This window comes from Schistosoma haematobium, chromosome 1 (assembly GCF_000699445.3).
Source record: "Schistosoma haematobium chromosome 1, whole genome shotgun sequence".
In the NCBI taxonomy this organism is placed as follows: Eukaryota; Metazoa; Platyhelminthes; class Trematoda; order Strigeidida; family Schistosomatidae; genus Schistosoma; species Schistosoma haematobium.
In genome coordinates, this window is record NC_067196.1 from 11,048,267 (window position 1) to 11,072,287 (window position 24,021).

The window sequence follows — 24,021 nt, forward strand, 5'->3', positions numbered from 1 at the left end:
TTTCGGACTAATGAAAGCAAGTTAGGTTTTCCCATGAAAGCTTCGTATTTTATTTCACCGTCTGTTAAAAGTCGATCTATGAAAGCCAAGGACGCTTGACAAGTTAATAGGTTCTCTACGTCTACGAGCTCTCTCAGTGACTTTAAGTGAACTTGTATTGGTCTATCAAGGTAATTATTTAAAATAAACATGAAAAACAGAGAGCACGTCACTTACTTGTGTCACGTTAGATAATTGTGATTTCTACCAAGCATGTCAGAACAGTTTAGTTAAACAAAAAAATCAGTGTACATGCGTTTCAGCCAAATCACTGTGTCCGTATTTTGTTAATCGTGTTTATAACAGTAGTTTTGTTTTCTTATTAAGTGGTGCGTTATGTTGTCGACGTTTATGAAAATATAAGTACGGGGTGCGGCATATTCAAAATTGTGCGTTACGTATAATTGTCGACAAATATTCCCTGAATACACGACGTAAGGTGGAAAAATCGGCAATTCTCCTTTATTTATGCCTCCGTCCCCTTTTTCGTTTTTATTTCTCTGTTGTTTGCTTGGTTACAATCAGCTTTACTGGTACTAGTGTGTGCTGTTTGTAACTCATACAACCTCGGGATATCCTGAGCTGTCACTTGAGTTTTACTGTTAAAGAGGTTGACGCATAAGAATGTCTGAAATAATATCATAGAACGCGAGAGTGTTCATATGCTTTTACTTCTGTACTCCCTCTCGGATTTATCATCTCCGACACCATTCAAAACAAGTTTGGTAGTTGCTACCGAGCAAAATCAAAAACGGACTCTGCTTTTTCCGATAGGTCAACGCTGATAACACCTCACTCGAGTAAGTATCGGCTTCATAGATGAACTCTTTCAAGGGGAAACGATCATTGAAAAGCAAACTGCAAAGATTGTCACGCCTCAACCAGCATACTATCCTTGGTATTTAAGACTGATATTTCGGTCGTTTTCAACAATACCAAGCAACTGCAAATCAATAACGTTTCGTAAGTCAGTCACCTACAACGTGGGACCAGGCATATATGCTTCGGTCTAAGTTACCTCACCTCATCAGCACAGCAAGGTGATCACCGAATTCACAGTAGTCACTTCGATTATAGCAGTACATAAGAAGATTGCGTATAAGTATATAATACAGGGGGAAATAATTAGTTCGTATAGAGCAATTTTAATGTCAGATTCAGATTTGTGTAGTAAGGACAGAAGGCCTATGGCATATGTTATTCCTTTTCTAGTATGCTTCTGTGGGTGTCCAGTCTTCTCTTTAATTAGTCAGTTGAAGGTGCGGACACTACTGTTACGGGTGATAGGTTCCAAGTATTGATGACTCGATGTGAAAACCTGTGTGCCACGGATATTGTGTTCGTTCTCGGCTTTTCTACTCGCTTGCTATGTCCTCTGAGATGTCCCGATCTAGTGGGAAGAAAAGAGCGTAAACAAATCAGATCTAGGTTAAGCAAAAGTCTAAGGAACGACCGTGAGCAGTGAAGGGCAACGAAAGCAGAAGAGGTGGAAAAGGTGGCGGTCATAGGGAACACAAGATAGCTCTACAGACTAATAAAAGAAACTGGAATTAACAAGTCAAGTGTAAGTGAGACTATCTCGGGGAAAGACGACACTCATCTGCTCCCAGTCCAGACGTTTAGGACGATGGGCGGAACATTTTGTAGAACAGTTCAGCTAACCTTCAGCTACTCTACAACTACCCTCTATTTCCAGACAGTGAATTGAACGTTGAAATAGGTCCCCCAACTCTTGCTGAAGTTCAAAGGCTATAGCTAATCTGAAACGAGTTAGGGCAGCTGGTCCAGATGGATTGGCTCCAGAGGTCTTTAAGGATGGTGGTCCAATTTTAGCGATTACGCTGATTAATATTTTAACTAAAATGTGAGAGTTGGACGTAATCCCATTTAACTAATCGCAATCACTGATTGTCCCACTATATAAGAACGATTCAAAATCATCCTATGATAACCATAGAGGGATTAGTTTGACCAACATAGCATCTAAAATACTAGCCTCAATAATTATTGAGCGCCTAACAAGGACTCTTGAACTGCAAACACAAGAAAATCAGGCTAGCTTCAGACATGGTCATGGCTGTATCGACCACATATTCACCATTCGTCAGGTATTAGAACTCAGGCATGTTTAACGGCCTCCGACAATGGTGGTCTTTCTTGACTCGTAAAAGCAGCATTTGACTCCGAGATCGAGAGGTTCTGTGGCTCACGATACGATACATGGCTCAAAATCGTTTGCAATGGCGCAGGTGCATCCACTCTTTGTGCCCTCCCAAATTCTAATCTTCTGAATTATTCATGTCCTTTATTTTCTTTCTAAATTTATTTCACTGGATTACACTTTAAATAACATCTTCAAACCCTTATGTTTCCTATTACTGCTTATACTCTTACCACCTCTACCACTATGGGATTTGAATCGACAACTGCATCTCTGTGCTAATGTGGTGTGGCAACTCAAACTGATGTACGTACACATGAGGTTCTACGTTGTTACTGACTGGGGTTCTGTGGCAATGTCTGTCATTGGAAGGTGTACCTCAGAAGTACATAAACCTTGTGAAGGCTCTTTACTCGAACACTGCCGGTCGAGTCAGAACTTATGGCGAACTGTCATCTGCTCTTGCAACCTCATGTGGTGTCCGGCAAGGCTGTCCACTATCTCCATTTATGTTTAATCCCATCATAGACCTACTGCTGGAAATGACGTTCTCGTCGTCTGAGTTTTCGGGCATTGATCTCCTTCCAGGAGGTCCACTTATCGACTTAGAATACGCAGATGACATAGTCCTGTTTGGTGAAGTCGCTGATAGAATTCAGAGTCTTTTGGTAGCACTGAGCAACAATGCCAGGATGCTTAGGATGTGTTTCCCCCCTCGAAATGCAAGGCGTTGCTCCAGGACTGGCCTGCATTGATGACTTCACTTATGTTGAAAGTCTGATCAACCCTAATAGGTTAATGTCTGACAGAATCTGTGCACGGATTCAGAAAGCTCGCTTGACTTTTGCGAACATACCTATGGAGAAGGCGAGATATCTGTCTATCAATTAAGGGACAAGTATACTGCGCGGCAGTTTGTTCTGTTCTACTTTACGGCAGCGAAACATGGCCATTAAGAGCAGAAGACACTCGTAAGCTACTAGTATTTGACCACAGATGCCTTAGAAATATTGCTGGCGTCTGCTGGGATCGCCGGGTAAGTAATAGTGAGGTTAGACACAAGGTATTAGGGAATGATGGTAAATCAGTTGATGAGGTTGTGAATCTTCATCGACTGAGATGGTTGGGCCACGTGTTACGTATGCCTGAACACCGATTACCACGACGTGCAATGCTAACCGGTGTTGGGAATGGTTGGAAGAAAGTTATGGGCGGCCAAACCAAAACGTGGCATCAGTGCTTGAAGACACAAACATCTGGTCTGAGCCATGTTGGTAGATGCAGACTACTCGGTTGGGGTCCGCGTGACTATCGTAACCAATGGTTTGAAACTGTGTTTGACATGGGTCAGATTCGATTACAATTGCGTAGGTATATAGACTCTCTTCCCTTAAACCAAGAGATTAAAATCGCTTCATATCTTTCTACGTACTAAATCTTTTTTTCTGTACTATATTCTTATTGCAGTCTTTCTTTTATATATTACCACCATTGACTTAACCATTCCTATGAATCCGGTGTTCATATTGATGTGCTAATGCGGTATGGCAACTTGGACCGATGCATATATGTGCTTGGTCCTACCTTGTAGCTAACTGACTGACTCAGCCACTCTTTAGACCAGTCAGTAATCACATTATTTAAGTCTTCCTGAGGTGCGCATGCGTTTGCGTCTCCGGTTATTACTCGCCAGATTTTTACATCGTCAGCGTATTATAACATTGCGGACTGTACTATACTTGGGAGATTATTTACATACAGTATAAAAAGTAAAGGACCTAGGACGGAACCTTGAGGTACTCCACTAGTTACTGGTCTCCAGGTGGAGCACTTGGAATTTATTCTTACTTTCTGTCTACGACCTACTAGGAAAACCCTAGACCATTTTAAAAGAGGTCCGGCAATACCAAGATTTTCTAAGTTCAATAGCAATCTATTTGTTGGCACCTTGTCAAAAGCCTTACTGAAGTCTATGTAGATAACATCTACCGAGTTTCCGTTGTCCAGCACTTTTATCTAATATTCTCTTGCTATGAGGAAGTTCGTTGTATAAGATAAACCCTTACTGAAATCATGTTGTTCAAAAGGTTATTGGTTTCCACAAATGTCATTATGGCTTTTGGACTATTCTTCCCAATATTTTAACTACAACGCTGGTGAGGCTTACAGGTCTGTAGTTCGATGGAAGTTGTCTTGGTCCTGTTTTATGTATGGGAGGGACGATTGCGTCCTTCCAGTCCATAGGTAACACACATTGGTCAAGTGACATATTGAATATCACAGTCAGTGGGGCCGCGATATATTGTGCAATATGTCTCAAGATTTTGGGGTGTAGTTCATCTGGTCCTGTTGGCTTTTCCATGATTAAGGTGATAAAAGCCTTAAGCATATAGTCTTGATCGAAGTCCACGGTGAGTAGGTGGTTTGTTGACTCTTTATTTTGGTCTGGTTCTTTGTCTAGAGGAGGTTCCTGAGTGAAAACTGCCCCAAAATAGTCAGCCATAGACTATACTTTTTCCTGATCTTCCTCTATCATTTCAGATCCACATGCTTCTCTAATTAGGTTGGGAATCCAATGATGCATCCTTGTTCTGTGGTTTATGTATGAGAATGTTCTCTTAGGCTGCTTGAGTGCAGATTGTGCCAACTGTATTTCATGTTTTTTTGAGATTCCTGAATTTGAATTATACACGTGTTTCTTACCGATCTGTAGCGTTTCATCGTACTTGCTGTGCCAAGACTGATAGCAACGTTCTAACATTTCTTCTTTTGTCTTAGTAAACGTCGAATATCCCAGCCTATCCAGGGAAGACCGTGCTTCTTCCTCTTTGGGACTGTCCAGGGTATGTATGGTTGAGTTACCCGATTGTATAACTGCCCGAAATAAGTTCATGCCTCTTGTACTGAAGCCCTTGAGTCAATTTCCCAGTTTTCAGCCGATGATGCGGGGTTGATTGCCTTCCATATATTAGGACAGGCCGGCGCAACTGTTTGACAGGCAATCTCAGCCATGAATTTGAATAACATGACTGCATGGTTACTTCCCCCTAATGGTGGGACATACTAGTGTTAGCAGTCAGCTTGATGAGATTGCTGACTAAGCGTTCGTAACTCAAGAGACAGTTTTTGATTACTTAGTTGCCTAAAACCTAGTAAGTCCGTGAATTCAGATGAGTTAGATCTTAGAATACTGGTATCGCTCAAAGACACGATTCTCAGAACCATTCATACAATTATTCAGTATTTCTTCCTGAACTAAACTCTCAAGGATTTGGAAGGTTGCTGTCCGTTACCCCTAGTTTTAGGAATGTAAATACTAATATCTGATTACCATCATTTTAGCCTAATCAGGATATTGGCTAAAGTATCAAAGAGAATGATTCCTGGTAAATTACTTGGTCATTTGGAATTACAAAATCTGTTAACTCCAGAGCAAGACGGTTTTCATAAAAGATGTTTGACTGACAAATTCACTGAGAAGGATGACGGTAGTAGTTCAAGATAGCAATATATATGTCTATTTACTCATCTTTGAACAATAATATTGTAATTTGGCAGAAATGTAGATTCTTCACAGGAATGTTATCGCTTAGTGCAACTTTCGAAGTGTTTGATGAAGATACTTTAAAAACGATACGTAACAGAAGTATTACAACTAGGTGATTGTTAATTTATAACCCGTGAAAACCCAAACATTCGAGTTTTCCTTATTGGTAGACATTTAACGACTTTACATACCAACCTTTTTAATAGGGGAAAATGTAAAGACGTTGATATTTATTATACTTTTTTATTGTAGACCCCAGAGAATAATTTCAACAAACAAACGTTCTAATTTTTTTTATATTTCATATGTGATTGGGATTTATCACGATTCTTATGGACTTATCATTTTGAATTGTCTACAATGATTAGTAGACTTGACTAATTGAAATAGGACAACTTAAATTTTCTATCCTTTATCTCTGATAATGGAAAGTTATTGCGTAATGAGGATTTACTGTTAACACCGCATTTATTTGGCGACTTGTATAACTTCAGAAAGTGGGAGGTTTGTTGAGCAAATGTCTTTCCAAGGAGCACAATACTTGCATATAATTTTCTTCGAGAAATGTAAGTAATCAGTAGTGATTATAACACTATTACCAGAATGTTTTGTCATATAGAAGTTAAGTGAAAAATCACTTTCTTTGCTAAAGGCACCATAAATTTCACATTATTGATTTCCCTCATTGCTCTACTCATTTTTATTTGTTTATGAATGATTGGTTGCATGGGTTTGGTTGCAGAGAACATATCTTCATTCATGGATCAGTGAATCTCAGTGACTACATACGAGTTTGTCTCTCACGTTATAAGTTAATGATCCCGGGTGACTCCCAAATCGTAGTAAAAGTTCGATCAAAGCTTATGAACTATTTTTCAAAAAATTGTTCGTTCAGTCAGCGACCAAATTTTTATTTCTGTGTTGTCATCTTTCTAAACCCAAATAAATGAGGGTTGAGCTGTTTGACGAGACTTGATCTTCATAGCTGTTGTCCTCGGAAGGGTCATAGTCTATCGTTACTCAAAGTTCTATTGCGAAGATGTAGGTGTATTAATTTTGTGTCATGTTAACATGAAACATTGTGCTTTTCCGTGCCCTTAATCTTATGTTTTACTTGTTTTTCGGATATTTCCTTTGGAAACGGATGTGAAGAGTAACACAAATAGGAGCTATACATAATCGCACCAAGTCCTTGTTTCTGTTGAATAAGCCATCTGAAGCTTAAGAATCTAAATTAAGTTTTAAATAAATATTCTAACTATATCTGTTCTGGTTGTTCTGTATCGTATGAACCTTACATTTTTCTGTATATGAAAAAACAGTTGTACTTGTAAATTTAATAATCAAAATCTAGAAAAGCAAATCGAATCTGTTAACAATATTGATTATTTAAAATGTTAATTCTAAACACAGAAGAGTGAACTACAAATGAGGTCCCGAAAGTTAAAAGGTTTGAAAACTGTAAATAGTCGTTTATTATGATTGAAAAAAGATAACTGATCAGTTTTTGAAATTATCCCAGTGTAAATTTCTGCTCTTGATTAGGTACCACTGCTTTCTAATCAGTCAGTAATAAGTGATGTAAAACCTGACACGTCCAATGGTTCGAATTACCACATCACATCAGCACATCCAGATGGCATTACCAGGATAAATACCAAAGTAGCAAAAGTAAAAGCAGTATCAGTTATAGTAGAAAAAAAGGACAATATAATCCAAGAGAAAGAAAGGAACTCGTGGGTTAAAAAGTATGAGATAACTTCAAATCTCAAGATCTAAGTAGAGATAGAGAGTGGATAGATTTGAGCTATCGTGAATAATTCTGAGTCGTGTCACCTAACGTATCCAACCTCTAGTCGCAGTTATTTCTTGAACTCTAAGCAGGTAGTCTGCACAGACCAATAGTGCATGACTTTATGGATTATTATGTTTTCCTTTTTGGCTGTCTCTAGTTTTTTTCTTTCAATCTACTACGTCAACTAATATCACATCTTAAGATAGGCGCTGGTTAAGAATATGCAGTACATGTCTCAACCACATCAGTCATTAGGAGCTCAACGTTTTCTCAACCAATTTGTCATTTTTGGTTAGTACTCTGCTTTTAACTCCTATATCACTCACCGAATGATCCCAACATACGGGAGCAAAGCTTCAAATATACCTGTGGTCGAATAGTAGTAACCTACAAACTCATTCTAATTTTAAAGCCATTCCTAATAGCAGTTTCGATAAACTATCAGTTCATATTCTGTTCATCAAACCAATTAAGAACATTTAATAATGATAGATTATTACTTGTCAACTTTTAAAAAAAGTAAACTAACTTAAATTATAAGCTTTCAGATAAATTGTTTATAAAAAGTATTAATTTAGTGGGTTGTAACCAGGCATCGATTACATGGTTCTAAGTAAATAGTTACACAAAAAGAGGGGCTGTTGATAATATTTAAGAAATACATAAGAATAAACAGCAGGCGTGTCATTAACCGAGGAGTCCAAAGGTTAATGGCAAGTAGCATCAATGCTAACTAAGACTTCTAAGTTAAGACATCTTTTATAATGGTAATGCCGAATAGATAAGGGAAATTAAAGGATGTTTTGTAAATTGACATGCGAAATATAATTAAACCTAAGGGTCATCGTAAAAAGAGAGATCTGACAAAACTTTTGTATAAATACATCAGATTTTAAGCTATGGGTAATGATATAAAGCAGTAACTAACCGATTTACTAGGTACGTGGGTATGAGTCTCACTCTAATTGCCAAGGCCAATGGTTCCAACCGCTTCCTCAAACCGTGATAGGTGGGGTGGGGTTCGAATCATAGACCTAGTAACTGAGAGCCAAATGCCTTAACCACTGTATATCACTCCAAATTTCATGATGAATTTGAGGTCGAATACCTTGAATCTACTACATGTTACACAACAGAAGTAACTAATCTGTGTTGTCCTTATATATCCTATCGGATTGTGAGTAAGGAGTCACAGTTCCTTAAAATTTATCCATGGTTAGGTTGAAGGATATGAGATATTATGACTGTATCGTAAATTGTTCCCTACTAGCCATCCTACCATCGTTTCGTCAACTTTGATGCGGGTGAAATTTCTGATGTTCCGTGTATGTATAATTTAGAAATTCTAGCAACTATTATCATTGTTTTATTCTCAATTGTCTTTCAGATGTTTCCTGTGTTTCATTCTTTTTACCCCTCCCAAAGGATTATTGATGACCTTTCTTTGTTGTTTCGTCTTCCTTGTGGCTGTAACCTGATTTACCGATTTCCGGATAAAAGTAGTCTCATAAATTGTCTAACTTCTTACCCAGTAATTGTAAATATAAATCAGGATCCGATATTACTGTCGTCACATGAATCAGTCCCTGCATGGATTGAAGTTAAACACAGTCGAAACATATCCTTATCGTTTTGGTTTGTCATGACAGTACTTTGGATGTTAGTTTGTTGTTCAGTCGGTTTTATTGCAGGGGTGAGTATTATATATATATATATATATATATATCTGAGTTATAAACATAACATTTGACACAGATGTATGTCTTTCCAAGTCCCTACATCCCTCGTCTGGACAGGGGAAAAGGACACTTTGATGGTGTTGTGTTTTCTGAGATAGATGGTTTAGTTACGGAGCTTTCGTTATCATTTTGAACATTTTCAGCACCTACTTCATATAAAAGTGAGTCTTCCAGAAATTCTCTGGTAGTCGACGTTTCTCTAATTGAATTTACAGCTATGACTGTTTACATGTATCAATAGTAATGATAACATATCTTGTCACCTCATCTATGTTCATTTATGAGTAAGTGAATTGAACACCCAGTTTTTCCAGTGTAAAATTTATTAAGCCTAGTTCAATTTATTCTGTGAATGATGATAGGATAACTAGAAGACTCGCTTCTAAATCAAGCAGTTACTGAGGTTGTTATTTTGAATAATAGTGAAAGCTCCGTAACTAAACCATCTAGCTTAGAAAACGTAACATCACCGATAGCGTCTACCTGAGTTACAAGTCTTCCCCATCATTTCAGAAAGGAAATCATTAAGACTAAAAACTAAAGGATGGAAAATAATTTCACGTTAAAGTTAGGCACGATGAAGATGATTGGAAGGGAATGAGTGAGATCAAAGATGCAACCGATTTTGGGTCATTTCACCTAACGTCTCCCACCGTTGGTCACGAGTATTGCACGGGTGTTAACCAGGTATTTTGTACCTACCATTATAACCCTGATTAGCAGCCACTGACTATGTTTAAAAAAGTTCCCCGTTGTTCACTTGGGCCTAAATTATTGTAATTGTATTCACTTTACTCGAAATTCCCACTTCGTGATACATTCGGAAATTCTTGTTAAAAGGTTGGCGTTAGTACTTGCTTTAATATGATCATAATACTGTAAATTTTTCATAAATTAGAGTTTCGATGATATGATGAACAGTCTTTTGATTGCTAAAATCAATGTGTAGATTGCTGGTCTCGATAGATGTTACATAACGATACGAAGTGTGGTCGAGTGACGTTTGCTCACGAGATCAGAGTAACTCACACAAATCCTCCGAATGAACTGAGTTTTAATAATAAAATCACTTACCAGAAAAATAGGCTTTTTCTTTTTGATAAAATGACATACTTTTATATAAAATGTCGACACAAAAGTTAATGTGGTTAAATATCATAGGCGATAACAGGAAATCAATTTGTACATCACTCATTATTCAATCGGTCAACTCCTAATTTATAGGCGTAATTTTCGCTCGTCATATCAAAACGATATTCACAAGTATCGTTAAATTCACTCTGTCAGTTTCCGTTTGTGTATCAGTAGACGACCACAGCATCTCAATTTTCTACACACTTCACAAATGGCTTTATTTTCATCAAATGTTTTCATTTTAATTTCTTTCGTTGACGTCATTCATATTCATATATTTTTTCTCTCTCTTTTCAGTCGTACTTTGTCCAGTTAATCTTGTTTTTCTCTGCCGTTATTTTCATTTATATGCATTTACGTAATACCGTTACTGAAGGTAAGTAGTTCCAACCATAAATTCCAACTTATCTGGTAATTTTTCTAAATTACACCTGTTCCATTAGGGGATATATTCGACAAATGTTAAACCACAGTGTATTTTGTTAGTTAGTTCAAAGCAATCGACACCAAGTCATGAACTCGAGGTTTGGTGCTACTTTGGACTCATCAGCAGGGCATATCTGCAGTCTTGAAAAAAAATTGATGCTTCTAGTGGAATTTAAACTCCTTTCACCCAGTGACACACTATATAATACACCACTGAGCTATTCGGGCTATCAAGTGTGGCCACCTTTAAGACTACTCTATTTACACTGATTAACTACTATTGTTGATACAGTCCGCAAACAAAATTTGCAGAATAAAATGAATTAATTTTGTCTCACGAATCCTTATCAGCCGCGATCAACTTGGAATTACAAAAAGTCATATAATGATAAACATACTTTAGTTAGTGAAGTTCAGATAGATGTTCGAAAAAAGACCGGAAATCATAACATGAACAGAACTAAAAACCTATGATTAACCTTAGTTAAGATTGATGCGTGTTTACATACTGAGAAGACTGTAACGCAGGGTATAGAAGATGACTTTACAGCTATTATTAATAATAATAGACAAATGGATCTCATATTTATAATGAAAATAATGAATAATTACATAATTAATCAACATAATTGAAACCGAAATCAAATTGATATGTAAGCATTAATGGGATTACGTAAAAGATAAAAGTTTATTTGATGACAACTATAGCCACTATGACAGAAAGGTTTACCACGCCTTCGTTCAGTACACATAGATCTAATCCAGAATGTTCGATAGTGATTACCTCTGTCTAAGGGATAAAATCGATGTTGGTTGTTTGTTAATTATTTTGAACGCGCGACTAATGTCGACTGTTTGTCCACTATGTCTATCAGGAGCACTTATGAAGAGCCTACTGCTTTTCAGACAAAGGTTTCTAAAAATATGTTACATATACTTGCCACCGTAAGTACATGTAAGCTTGTAAATCCAATTGTAGGTGACGCTAGAAGACTACTACATATTATTCTACTGACTGATATTTTTCCCGTTTTTCACAGAATCCCTTCTACTCATATCTGGATATGGTTTACAAACATCAAATCGTTACTTTACTGGTCGACGATCATATTCTTCATTTATTCCAGTAGAACGGATTAAAGGATTTCATTTAATAGATTCCGTCAGTCCATTTACTATTTGTACTTATTTAAGTTGTGAATTTGCCAAGGTCACTTCTACTGCTACTACTACTACTACTGCTACTACTACTACTACTACTACTACTACTACTACTACAGCTGATCCACAGAAAACTGAATCATTATTCAATAAAGCTACAACGGCACTAAAGACAGATTACGGTCTTCTACCATTAATGCCCATTACTATGGATAATAGACAAATTCGATTTAAAGGTTGTGATCGTATTCCATTGCCTTATCTTGTATGGATGTTACGTTTAGCGAATACAGTTTTATTTCATTAAATTTCTATGTTGTTAATATAATTCTTTTTTCAATTTTGTTTTGGAAAAAACTGTATTCCTTTAGTTACTGTTTACTTTTCAATCGTTTTTTAAATAACCCTTAGTTGTTTTACGGATTAAGCTTATGTTTTATAGTACATTTTCTCGTCATGAATTCAACTTGCGAAATAAAATGTAACTAATCGAGAAACTGAATTAACAATAGCATTCTTCTAATCCTTTTGGAGTTGAACATGGGTAAGGTACTTCTTGATTGCGTATGAGAAGTTTATTACCGTCTTCAAGATGCTCTACAAAATCAATTTCCCAACTAGAAGAAACTGAGTTTATATACTCTTTTTAAACGTCTTGTTGACACAAGGACCTGATCCGACAATGGAGAGAATTATTGGTTGTAAACTAACCACTAAGCCAATATACCCATTTTTAAAGCTTTGTTTGACTGAAGTATAGGCAAGATTTGGTTGAATGCTTAGTTCGTAGAGCTAAAGTTATTTACTCTGAAGGGACTTTCAAGGAGGAACTAAAAATTTTCTGTGATCTATTATTGAGTAATAATAAACGTCCGTCAAAGTTCTAAACAACGTCTATCTCTGTGATAAAAACTGAGATAAAATCATAAACTACCGAACAAAGCTTTACAGCTCAAAATTAGTGAAGTCAGTAAAACAGTGGTATAATGTATATGAAAGCCCTTACAACAAGCACTCAATATATTAAGATAATGTCCCTTCTCCAGCCTCCCAGTAGTGAGACTACGAAATGAAGATAGACTACCTAGTTCTACTGGATTATGAGTAAGTAGAAGTCACTGATTGTGTCCGTTTGCGATGCTGGGTTTCATAGGAAGCTACAGCTTCACTATTCTGATTAGTATCATCTTAAAGAACTATTACTGGGTTTAAAACCTTGCCAATTACGTTTAATCGATCCTCTTTTGTGAAAACTCTACGTCAGCCCATGTATGATGTACGGCTAATATAGAGTTGAACGAAAAGAAAACAAATAGTTTTGCTATGCTATACCCCATTGAATATTCATCATGAAGATAGATGAAGGAATTGTAATCGGAAAAAGGTTCTGCGTAGTAAGGTTAAATGCTGAAATTAAGATGAATTGTAATCAATCGAATTATGAAAAGAGAAACAAATCAGTTGGGAGTAAAAGTTATGTTCAGAAGAAGATAAAAGGGAAGCAGATGACTGTGAGAGAAAAAAAGGAAAGTTTTTTCAAGAGGCCAGTGGGTTGTGAAGTTTCTTCTGTACATGTAATTCTGCTTTCTCTAGATGTTTAGGAAGTGATGCAGCAATGCTAAAAAGATGGAAGGTAACTAAATTTGGACGTTTCCTACTCACCTTGTAGGTGACTTTGAACGCATAACCCGCTTTGGTCGAATGACCTGTGTTCACAAGGTATTGGATTATTGAGCTCCTAATTAACTTATTTCCGCCTCTTCTCAGTCAAGCCCGGTAGTGTTCGCGAATTGTTTCGAGTAAAATACTCTTCGATCGCCCTGTATAACTGGCCCAACATGAACAAAGGAATTGATAAGTGCACAGGAAATCGGTCAAATGACAATTTTTCCTTTAGATTACTAGTGACCATAGGTCGACTGGGGAATGCTAGTCGCGAAGTTGCTGCAGGGAAAGTTCTGTTGAGTGGGTGAGAAATTCTCCTCTTCGGGATGTCTGAAGCTATAAGTGGTATTTGTACTCACCAACCAACATGTTGGCTACATACCTCGACAATCATTACAAGATAAAGCTGTTAATACTGCAGACTATTTGTTAGTAAAATCTTTACCGGTGAGGCATCCAGATCTCATTAGAGAAACTCGTCAATACTTTGAATGTATACTGTGCCATATGAAGAGGTTGGAATACCAATCTGAAACGTAGGTTTCTTGTTTATCTCCCAAAACAGGATGAGTTATCCACTACTCCTGATGGTACTTTGTGTCTGAATGGTCGTGCATTTATTCCTTTTTTATAACGTAAATCTGTCCTTGGAGATCTTCATAGTGGACAATTAGATGCTGAATGACATCCTTGACAAGGCTCACATGTTAGTGGCCGGAGATAAATACTGACATATATCGTACAGGAAATCATTGTGGAGAATATCGTAAGTTGGAAAATCATCCTTCGCAACGGATTCTATGGCCATTATCGTCTGAGGCCTGGCAGAGAATTTATGCAGACTATTGTAGTCCATTTCTCTGCAAATACTATGCATTTGTTATCAATGCTTCTCTCAAGTGGCCTGAAGTTTCTCTCACAACTTCACCATATTCTGACTTCTTAATCCAGGCATTAAGAAAAGTTTTCAGTCGGTAGGTGGTTCCTATGTTGTTATTGAGTGTTAATGGCTCTCATTTTGCTGCAGAGACAGTCACTATCTGGTTGAATGGTATAGGATGCAGACATCTGTTCATTACTAACAGGCACTTTTGTTATAATGGTCAGGAAGAAAATTTCGTCAGGACATTAAGGACTTCCATTAATTCCATTGCGGCTTCAACGTTTGATGAATTGGAATGAGGAGTAGACACATTACTGCAATCTAGAAATGTTAAACATTTTGCAACGAAAGAGATCCCATCAAAGTTACTAAAAAAAGGATTCTCCGTTGAAATATGAGGTGTTTAGAGTTTGCGTAAGTTATATTTTATTGTGGAAATAATCTTTGACCAACCACGGAGATTGTGGCGAAGAATGTTGAAAAATCTATGGTTTGAATTTTAGCTATCAATGATTTAAGCACACACGATAGAGATGTTGATCAAATACAATTCCAGGAACCAGGTGAGTCTGTTCCAATTTCGGTTGTTAATTCTGCTTTTAATGAGTACATTCTAGATCATATAGAGTCTACATCATACACACAGTCGGACAGATACATGATGAACCTAAGGAGAAAAAGTACAACCGATTACAGAAAGTCGGATTCCCATTGAGGCTGATGTGGTTGTGGCATTTGTACGAACTAATGATTACTTTGTGTGAACGATGAATATGCTTTTCAGTAATTTCTCATAAAGTTCTACAATTATCTCATATCCAAATTAATAATCCACAAAATTGGTCAGATTTAAGGCAAAGTACATGATGTAAAATCATAACATCTGAACCAAAGATTGTTGTTTGTTACATAAAATCAAATCAAATCGTTAATATTAGCGTTGACTAATATGAAGTGTTAACTTGAATCAGTTTATAAGTGAAATGAAATTGTGAGATAAATAATGATCAGAATAAATATGGTCAACATGGAGTGTGAGAGAGAGAATGATGTAATTATAAATCGAAAATTACGTAATATGTAGAATAATATGAATTAGGTACCTTCTACTTGAAGTTTGTGCTCATGATGTCATTCAGAAGAACGATGAAAGCTCCACGACTAAACCATCCAGCTAAGAGAACAAAACTCCATCAAAAACGAATTGGGTACAAATTAGTAGATAGGGGTGGATACTGAATAAATTCCTCAAAATGGTTAGCAAGTATTATAATAATATTAACAATAATAGTATTAATAATAATTATGACAATGGTATGATGTGTGGATCAGTTTAGGACATAAAAATGAACATCAATCAAATTACGTCACCATATCATCAAAATGACTATTAACTAGTTAGGCTGGAAGTTGGATATCTGGTGACATAAATTAACATTTAACCAATAAAAGAGCATAAGGGATGCCTAACTGTGAACAAAAAGCCGCTGTATATATGCGCTTACAATTCAGTGACGATGAACCTAGTGAAACGGTTGAACAGATCAGTCCAAAGAATTTTTATTGCAGGCAAATGACAATTAATGCTTTCTATGCATCCGATGATCACTTCGAGGTTGAAAGATAAATTACCTAGACTAGCCACTTCTTTCTGTATCTATCAATTCGACTGCTACTGTGGGGCAATTCATATTGGCAAGTGTCCTAGGAATTTGTATTTTTGGGCTGGTGAGCACCTCCCATTGTGGTTAATCAAAGGTGTAGTTAAAACTGTTAACAACACCATCTTAGCTCATTTAATTCAAATATATTCGCCGTAGAACCCTGTTTAATTCTATTACAAATAGTTTTAATAGTGCGTAGATTTTTGTCCCATAACCAGTATATCGCCCCCAAATGCCTTGGTATGGCCGAGAGAGGGGTGGGCCCGCCCTCCCTCTCGAAATGCTCTCACACGGCCACGCGTATACAGCTTCTGCCAGGGAAGTCCTACTCACTGCCTTCTCGTGGCGAGGGTGTTGTTTACGAAATTGGGAGGACGAAAAGCGAATGTCCAGCGCTTTAACCGGATTCCAAACCAATGGTGTACATGGGCTCCAGTATCCTGAGGGAACAAATGACGTATGAACCAATCGTTGGTCACCGGCTACCATGGGACTGCATCTCCTCACGATGCTCCACTGCCTAGTGGGTCAGACCTTTAGGTCAAAGGCTCCGGGTGTGGACCCCTAAGAAAACCACCTGCTTCGATCTGGGCACCATGGCAGTATCTTAGCCCTCACACAAATCGAATGATTAATGTGGCGCATATCTCTTTGGTGCCTCCTTGTACCAATGTATATGTGTTTAAATAAATAAATAAAGAAAATCTATCACAATCATTAAAGCAAAACACAGATCCGTATGAAAGTAGTTTTAATAAAGAGATAATTATAAGTAATTAATATTCACTTGAGTTTATATACAATTTCTTTGAACATAATCAATAGGAAGGATAATATTCGGTTACTTTTCAGATTGTAAGATAATATAGAAAGAGAGAAATGAAAACTTCAATAATTAAATGTACTTAGATAATTTACTTGCCATTATTATTATAATATTGTTTGTAATGTGTGTATCATTTTACTTATGAAAGAAGTCACTAATTAGGTTGGTAATATTAATACTACTACTAACCATATGTAACACATTTACACTAGATCTGTGTTTGAGAAAGGTTAAGTGTGGAGGAAAAGACACTTTTTTTATATGTTCGGTAGGTGTAATCCAATCAAATTTGATTGAAGTGTACTGTGTGCAACGTTTGTATCGTTAGAATTATGCCCATTGTCTATATTTGATGAATTATTATTATTATTGTTATTATTATTATTAATGTCCGGATTTGGGAAATATGATATCGAATTGTTACTGTTTGTTGATGTCATAATCATTTGATTTGATTTAGGATATTTCCATCCTAAATTAGATTTCTGATTACCTGTTACCATCATCATTGATTGAGCATTGTTGTTTGATGGTGTAGATGTAGTAGTTACTGGGATTGGTTGTAAATGTGGATTAGTTGGCAGAGCAGGCAGTCCTATTTGCGACGGCTACAACGATCATTTGATAAAGACAAATGTGTAAATAAAGAACATAGAAAATGGTCAAAGAATTAGATGTTTTGAGAATATTTTAATTTCATGATACATTAAGACTGATATGCTTTAAAAAATGTCTAGACAACCAATTACAGCTAGGCGACGATTTGTTGATTGGATCATTCATGAATCTCAGTAAAAGTATGATATAGGGACAATTTTGAAAGAATCTTAACAAAATCGAGTTGTTTTAAAGCTAACTTTCACTAATTAGCAGAGAGTCTCTATGAATCAAATGTATTTCGCAACAGAAAGAATGTAACCTTTTCGAACTCAGTGGTTTTGGAAATGTTTATCGCCTTTTTTAAAAGGCATATTATCAATTTTCCGAATTTAATTTCGTAAAAATACCGCCATATAACATCATTAATATGAGTGTGAATTGATTCATACTAATTCATTTTTTTTCTGAATCTTTCTCATGTTTATTTATGTAAAATTCATCATGACTTAAGAAAAACATTGAAAAATTCACTGCGGTATCGAAAATTAAACCATAAGAGAATAATGGTCACTATGTTGCTATGATGAAGTCATGCGTAGAAGTTATTATGTAATTTCAGTATTCCTGTATTTTCACCTCAAGTGATCATTTTTGTAAGTCTATTACAAATAAAGTAAATTGTGCCAAGAAAAATGATCGGTTCATTTGTTATGTAAAATCTCTACAATAAAAAGTGAGCACTTGATATGTTGACCAATGTGATTTTTTCAATATGAAGATAAAAAAGAATTTTTCCTAACAATTCTAAAGGTTCTGAGAGCCTTTATGAAGGTATTTCTAATGTGTATTTTGTGCACTGATAGATTATTATCATCATTATCATTCATTTTTGAAATTCGCGCAAAAACTTGAAAGTAGTTTTCTGTATTCTAATTAACTTATCCTTACACTAAACTTTGACTTGAATCGCAAACATTGAGTCTCACAGGTTCAAAATACACTTACCTCCCTTACTTTGAAGGGCCAAAAAGAAATACTTAATATACACACGTAAGCTACACCTTAGAACTCAGTGCATAAACCTATATTTTGCTAATAATTTAGTATGTATCATTTACATTTTAATTTCACTAGCGGTGAATTGATTAAAGTTAGAGATATAAACCATTAGATCTCAACTCAGAAGGTCTAAAGATTAAGCTCTCTCCATTAAATCTGATGGTCCTCGGAAAGGTCATAGGTGCATACTATTGAGAAGGTTCATACTGAAAAGTAAAAAGCTGTCCGTTGACTTCTAGACTTCAATGGTTGTCTAACAAAGTTCAGTCTGATAACGCGATAAAAAGATGACATTATTTAAGTCGGTATTTTTTGTACCGATTCATAGAGAATTTCTACCAGGGTGACAGGTATGAACTTTCATTCAATGTGATATTTATATTACTTGTATTAATCTAGATAAATTGTATTCTGTGTCTATTTTTATGTATTTTCGCCAATATCTGATACTACTAAGTATATAAAATTAATATATAAATGATTGTATTTTGGTATGAAGGCAACATGATTTCGGGACTTGTTTGGGAATGTGGTTTTACAGTCATTTCTAGAGGTTTTTGTTTTTTCATTTCTTGTCATGTAAAATTGAAATGGTTACTGTTTCCAACTATAAGCAGTAGGATCGTTGAATTACAGTAATTTTCAATTGATGATTCGAAACAATAAGGCCATGAACAAAACCGATTCGACAAAGAGATAACAGCGACGACACGTGGATATAACTACGGCAACAACAGACATAACTCAGTCCATGATGTAAACTGTAATGATTAAATTTCATTATGGTACAGTATTCATCTATAATACTAAGCAGACTTGAATTTCCAGGTCACATAACTAGTAATTTTTTAAAATTATTCACAATAAATCAAAGTTGATAAGTTTTTTTACAAGAACTATGATCAGATGAAAGCAAATTCATTGTTAAGTATCTGAATGTAACTTGAGTAGTATCATATTTGAACTAACCGTTAGATGTCAGTGAACATATATTTGTCAATTGCACACTTGATATTATAAATTACATATTACAATTAATATGTAAACTTTTTGACGGTTATTCCCATAAATTTTACTTGGACAGATACATAGATATCAAATACAAGCTCAAAGTTAATTCTATTAAATTTTACTTGACTACTGCATTATATTCAGCTATGTCGACAACAAATAATTTTAAATGTCGGTCAGTGTTTGACGAAATTAAACAGTTTCATTCTAGTTTTTAACTTTTTAAGAGTGTACACCTATTACTTCACACTAAATCAAACATATGACTATTAATGAAGATAACATCCTTACTAGGATCTAATTGTTTAATTTACTAGTTATCGTTACATTAACATTCTATTCATTGGTTTATAGTGATTTTTTGTTTCATTTTACAGTCAGTTTTCACTTAGAATCATTAGGTTAAAAGTCAAGTGAACTAACCAAAAAAAAACGGCATAGACACAATTACAGAAGAGGCCATTAATTGATATGATTACTTTTCTATTATGGCAATCAATGTTTATGAATACAATTACAAATAATAAACACAGAATTCAATTTCATAGTAAGGGATTGAGATTGATTCAGTTGACGAGTCTCAAATAAGACGAAATGTGTATCCCTGATTTCATTGCTAGTCAAACACTTAATATGATTCAGCTTTATATTTTACATATTTGAATATCATATTCATCCTTTATTTTGATTGTGTGAATTGGTCATATGCTTAGTTGAAGAGTCTGAATATAAAATTATTAACTGTCATATATTCAATTTTATGAAATCAACAATAAATAGATGTTGGATGAAAGCTTGTTTTTGGGAGAAAAAATAGTTTATTTATCGATATTCCCGTTGAATTTTCAGAGGCTTCACACTTATTGATATAAATACACCAAGGACAAAATTGAACAATTAGGAGACAATATCATACCACAATCTTCATCCTATACAAGCCTCTGGGGGAACAGTGTTACGTTATAATGATCAATAATCAACTAGTTTTCCCATTTATGCTTTTTTGTAAATGACACTAATTGTAATTTATAACTACTAATTATTTTGGTTATAAAATTATTGTAGTTTACTTCACGAACTGATTTTAGTTAAACAATTTCTGAATAGATATTTCAACTCGTTATACAATATTCAGTACTTCAAATTGATGACTGAGTGAGAGATCAAAGAAGTAGCAGATCTTCAGGGCTTGTTACATCAAAACCAATGATTATCTGGCGAAAATCAATCTGTAATGATGTAAAGTTTTTCATAGATCCAACCTTTAAAGGTTCATTTTACATCTGATTTATTTAAGCAACTGTTAAAATTAATGTGCATAAAAGTTTACTAAAGTATAATAATAATAAATTTTGATAAGGAATTCTTTTAACTAATTACTTGTACGTACATTATATAGACTTTGACCAACAATTCCTGGAACAAACCAATTTGTTCGACCAGCATTAAAACTTGGAGTAATACTACTAGTTGGAGGGAAACATGTCGGTGAAATTGAATTGGACTCATTTTGTGGTGTAGCAGTTGTTTGATTTCGATCAGTAGATTGTTGCGGAATTTGCTGTTGTTGATATTTACGTCTTGGGATCATTGTCCCAGTACTAATTTGATTAATCATAACTGGTTTATTTTGTGAATTTTGAATGAAATTACGTTCAGCTTTTTTTTTCATTCCATGATTATTATAACCATCTCCACATGAACTACATACTTGTTTTAATTCACCATGATAATAATGTGGGTGTCTTCCGTGCATTTCCATATATGGATGTTTTAACAATGCCTCACTATTAAGTCGTTCTGTAGGATCCATGCTTAAACAGCTCTAAATTTCATGAAAATAAATAATTCAATAATTACGAAACTGGCGTTTAATAGAAAGAACTGAATGACTTGAAGTTTTCCTACGACGGGATACCCAGTCTACTATTTAATTTAGAAGACTGAAATGAGAACGAAGGTTTAATCACTAAACTAAACTATAATGCACAGAAATCATAGGCATGTATACGGTTGTTCTTCTGACCTAGACGAAGATATGTTGACTGATACCTTGAGTAGGTACATCATTGACTTCTTTGGCAAACCTGAATATAAAGGTCAAGCTTGAGGGGATCTGTGAACTAAAATAACAATCTGTTAACCTATTAAGCCAATAAGAATACTGGAAATATCAATGACCGATTTATGATGCCATGATTAAGATTCAGACTCAGTATTTAGGATTAAAATCCATAGTATAGGTTTTAGAGTTGGAATTAAGATTTGTAGTTTGTAATTTAGGGTTAAAAATTTAAGGATTTGTATTAAGTTTAGCTCAAGTTACATTGTACAGCCTAACCCTGACTGAACTCTAAACTCTACGTCCTAATCGTTCTTCAAATACGTTTTTTTTAAACTCCGCCTGTAGCTCTTCCGGAGTTACTGCCGGTCCCAAGCCCGGGCATGGGGTTAGCGTCCCCAACCCGTAGAAAACTAACTCGCTAGAAAACGCTAACCAGAAAAAACAATTCAAACCATTTAAACTCTGCCCTGGGAGTTAGAAGGTCTTCATTTAGAAGAATTATGACGCCTCATGGTGAAAGCCGAATTCTATAGGAAACCACGAGGCCGATGCCCCTTCTAACAACCAGAGCAAAAAATTTTATAGGTACATGGAACGTCCGAACAGTGTGGGAGACCGGGAAGACCAGTCAAATAGCAACAGAAATGAGGAGATGCAAATTGGCAGTACTGGGAATCAGCGAAAACTATTGGATCCAAGCTGGACAACAAAGGCTAAATACGGGAGAGATGCTGCTGTACTCCGGCCACGAAGTGAGAAATGCTCCACACACTCAGGGAGTTACTCAAATGCTGTCCAAAGAACCACGAAATGCACCTGTACGATGGAAATCTCACGAATCCAGAATCATCAAAGCATCATTCAAAACAAAGAAGGAGGGGATCACAATGAATATCATCCAATGTTATGAACCCACCAATGATAGCAACGACGACATCAAAGACCAATTCTACGAGCGGCTGCAGTCAATCACAGAGAAGTGCCCAAGAAAGGACCTCACCAAATATCATGGGATGACATGGACTGGGTGAGAGAAACGAAAATGGAGAAAAATTTGCACATCTGTGTGCATTCAACAAATTGGTCATAGGAGGCACAATATTTCCACACAAACGTATACCCAAAGCTACATGGATCTCACCGGACCACACTACAGAGAACCAGATAGATCATATTTGCATCAATAAAAAGTTCCGAAGGACAATGGAAGATGTGAGAACCAGGAGAGGTGCTGACGTAGCTTCAGATCACCACCTAGTTGTAGCCAATTTAAAACTGAAGCTAAAGAAAAACTGGACAAACAGCACTACAAAGGTTCAATACAGCCTTCCTTCGAGATACTGATAAACTCAGTGAATTCAAGATAGCTCTCAACAACAGGTTCCAAGCCTTTCAAGATCTACTGAAGGAAGAAGAAACTACTATGGAGGACAACTGGAAAGGCGTCAAAGAAACATTGACTCCAACGTGTCAAGAGGTTCTGGGCCTAAAGAAACATCATCATAAGGAATGGATCTCTATAGAAACACTGGACGAGATCAAAGAAGGGAAGAACAAGAAGGCAGCAGTTAACAACAGCCGAACACGAACAGAGATAGTCCAAGCACAAGCTGAGTACATAGAAGCAAACAAGCAAGTGAAGAGGAGCATTAGAGCCAACAAGAAGAAATACGTGGAAGAACTAGCAAAGACGGCGGAAAAAGCTGCTAGAGAAGGAAATATGAAACAACTTTACGATACAACGAAGAATTTAGCAGGGAAATACAGTAAACCAGAGAGACCGGTCAAGGACAAAGAAGGCAGGCCAATAACTGAAATTCAACAACAGCGGAACAGATGGGTAGAATACTTCGAGGAACTCCTGAATAGGCCGGCTCCAATGAATCCACCGGACATCGAAGCATCACACACAGACCTTCCTATAGATTTCAATCCACCAACGACGGAAGAAATCAGAATGGCCATCAGACAAATCAAGAGCGGGAAAGCAGCAGGACCCGACAACATACCACCTGAAGCACTGAAATCAGACATCGAAGTAACTACAAATCTGCTTCGCCTTCTATTCAAAAAGATTTGGGAGGAGGAACAAGCGCCACTGGACTAGAAAGAAGGACACCTCATCAAGATTACAAAGAAAGGGGACCTGAGCAAATGTGAAAACTACAGAGGCATTACACTACTGTCAACACCAGGGAAAGTCTTTAACAGAGCTTTGCTGAACCGGATGAAAGGCGCAGTAGACG

The 24,021-nt window shown here is 36.2% G+C and overlaps 2 protein-coding genes across 3 annotated transcripts in view; one reads left to right on the forward strand and one right to left on the reverse strand.

The window, feature by feature from the left end:
* The first annotated feature begins 392 nt into the window (after window positions 1–392).
* On the forward strand, window positions 393–15,364 carry MS3_00002392 (uncharacterized protein). 2 transcript variants are annotated; one of them, XM_051209965.1, is made up of 4 exons: window positions 393–9,041; window positions 9,095–9,235; window positions 10,713–10,791; window positions 11,882–15,364. In XM_051209965.1, the coding sequence occupies exons 2-4, from the start codon at window positions 9,185–9,187 to the stop codon at window positions 12,307–12,309; spliced, it is 558 nt and encodes a 185-aa protein (XP_051073133.1). In that variant the 5' UTR covers window positions 393–9,041; window positions 9,095–9,184; the 3' UTR covers window positions 12,310–15,364. The 2 variants fall into 2 exon arrangements, with proteins under 2 accessions (XP_051073133.1, XP_051073132.1); XM_051209964.1 differs by having other exon boundaries at window positions 393–6,313; window positions 8,930–9,235.
* Window positions 15,365–16,589: 1,225 nt separating this feature from the next.
* The window catches only part of CDKL1_1 (Cyclin-dependent kinase-like 1), a 39,293-nt gene continuing 31,861 nt past the window's right edge, over window positions 16,590–24,021 (reverse strand). The window contains exons 10-11 of the mRNA XM_051209978.1: window positions 21,101–21,535; window positions 16,590–17,648 (exon numbers count right to left, since the gene is read on the reverse strand). Coding sequence (XP_051073134.1) covers window positions 17,298–17,648; window positions 21,101–21,535 — 786 coding nt within the window. The 3' untranslated portion in view covers window positions 16,590–17,297. The remainder of the gene's footprint in view (window positions 17,649–21,100; window positions 21,536–24,021) is intronic.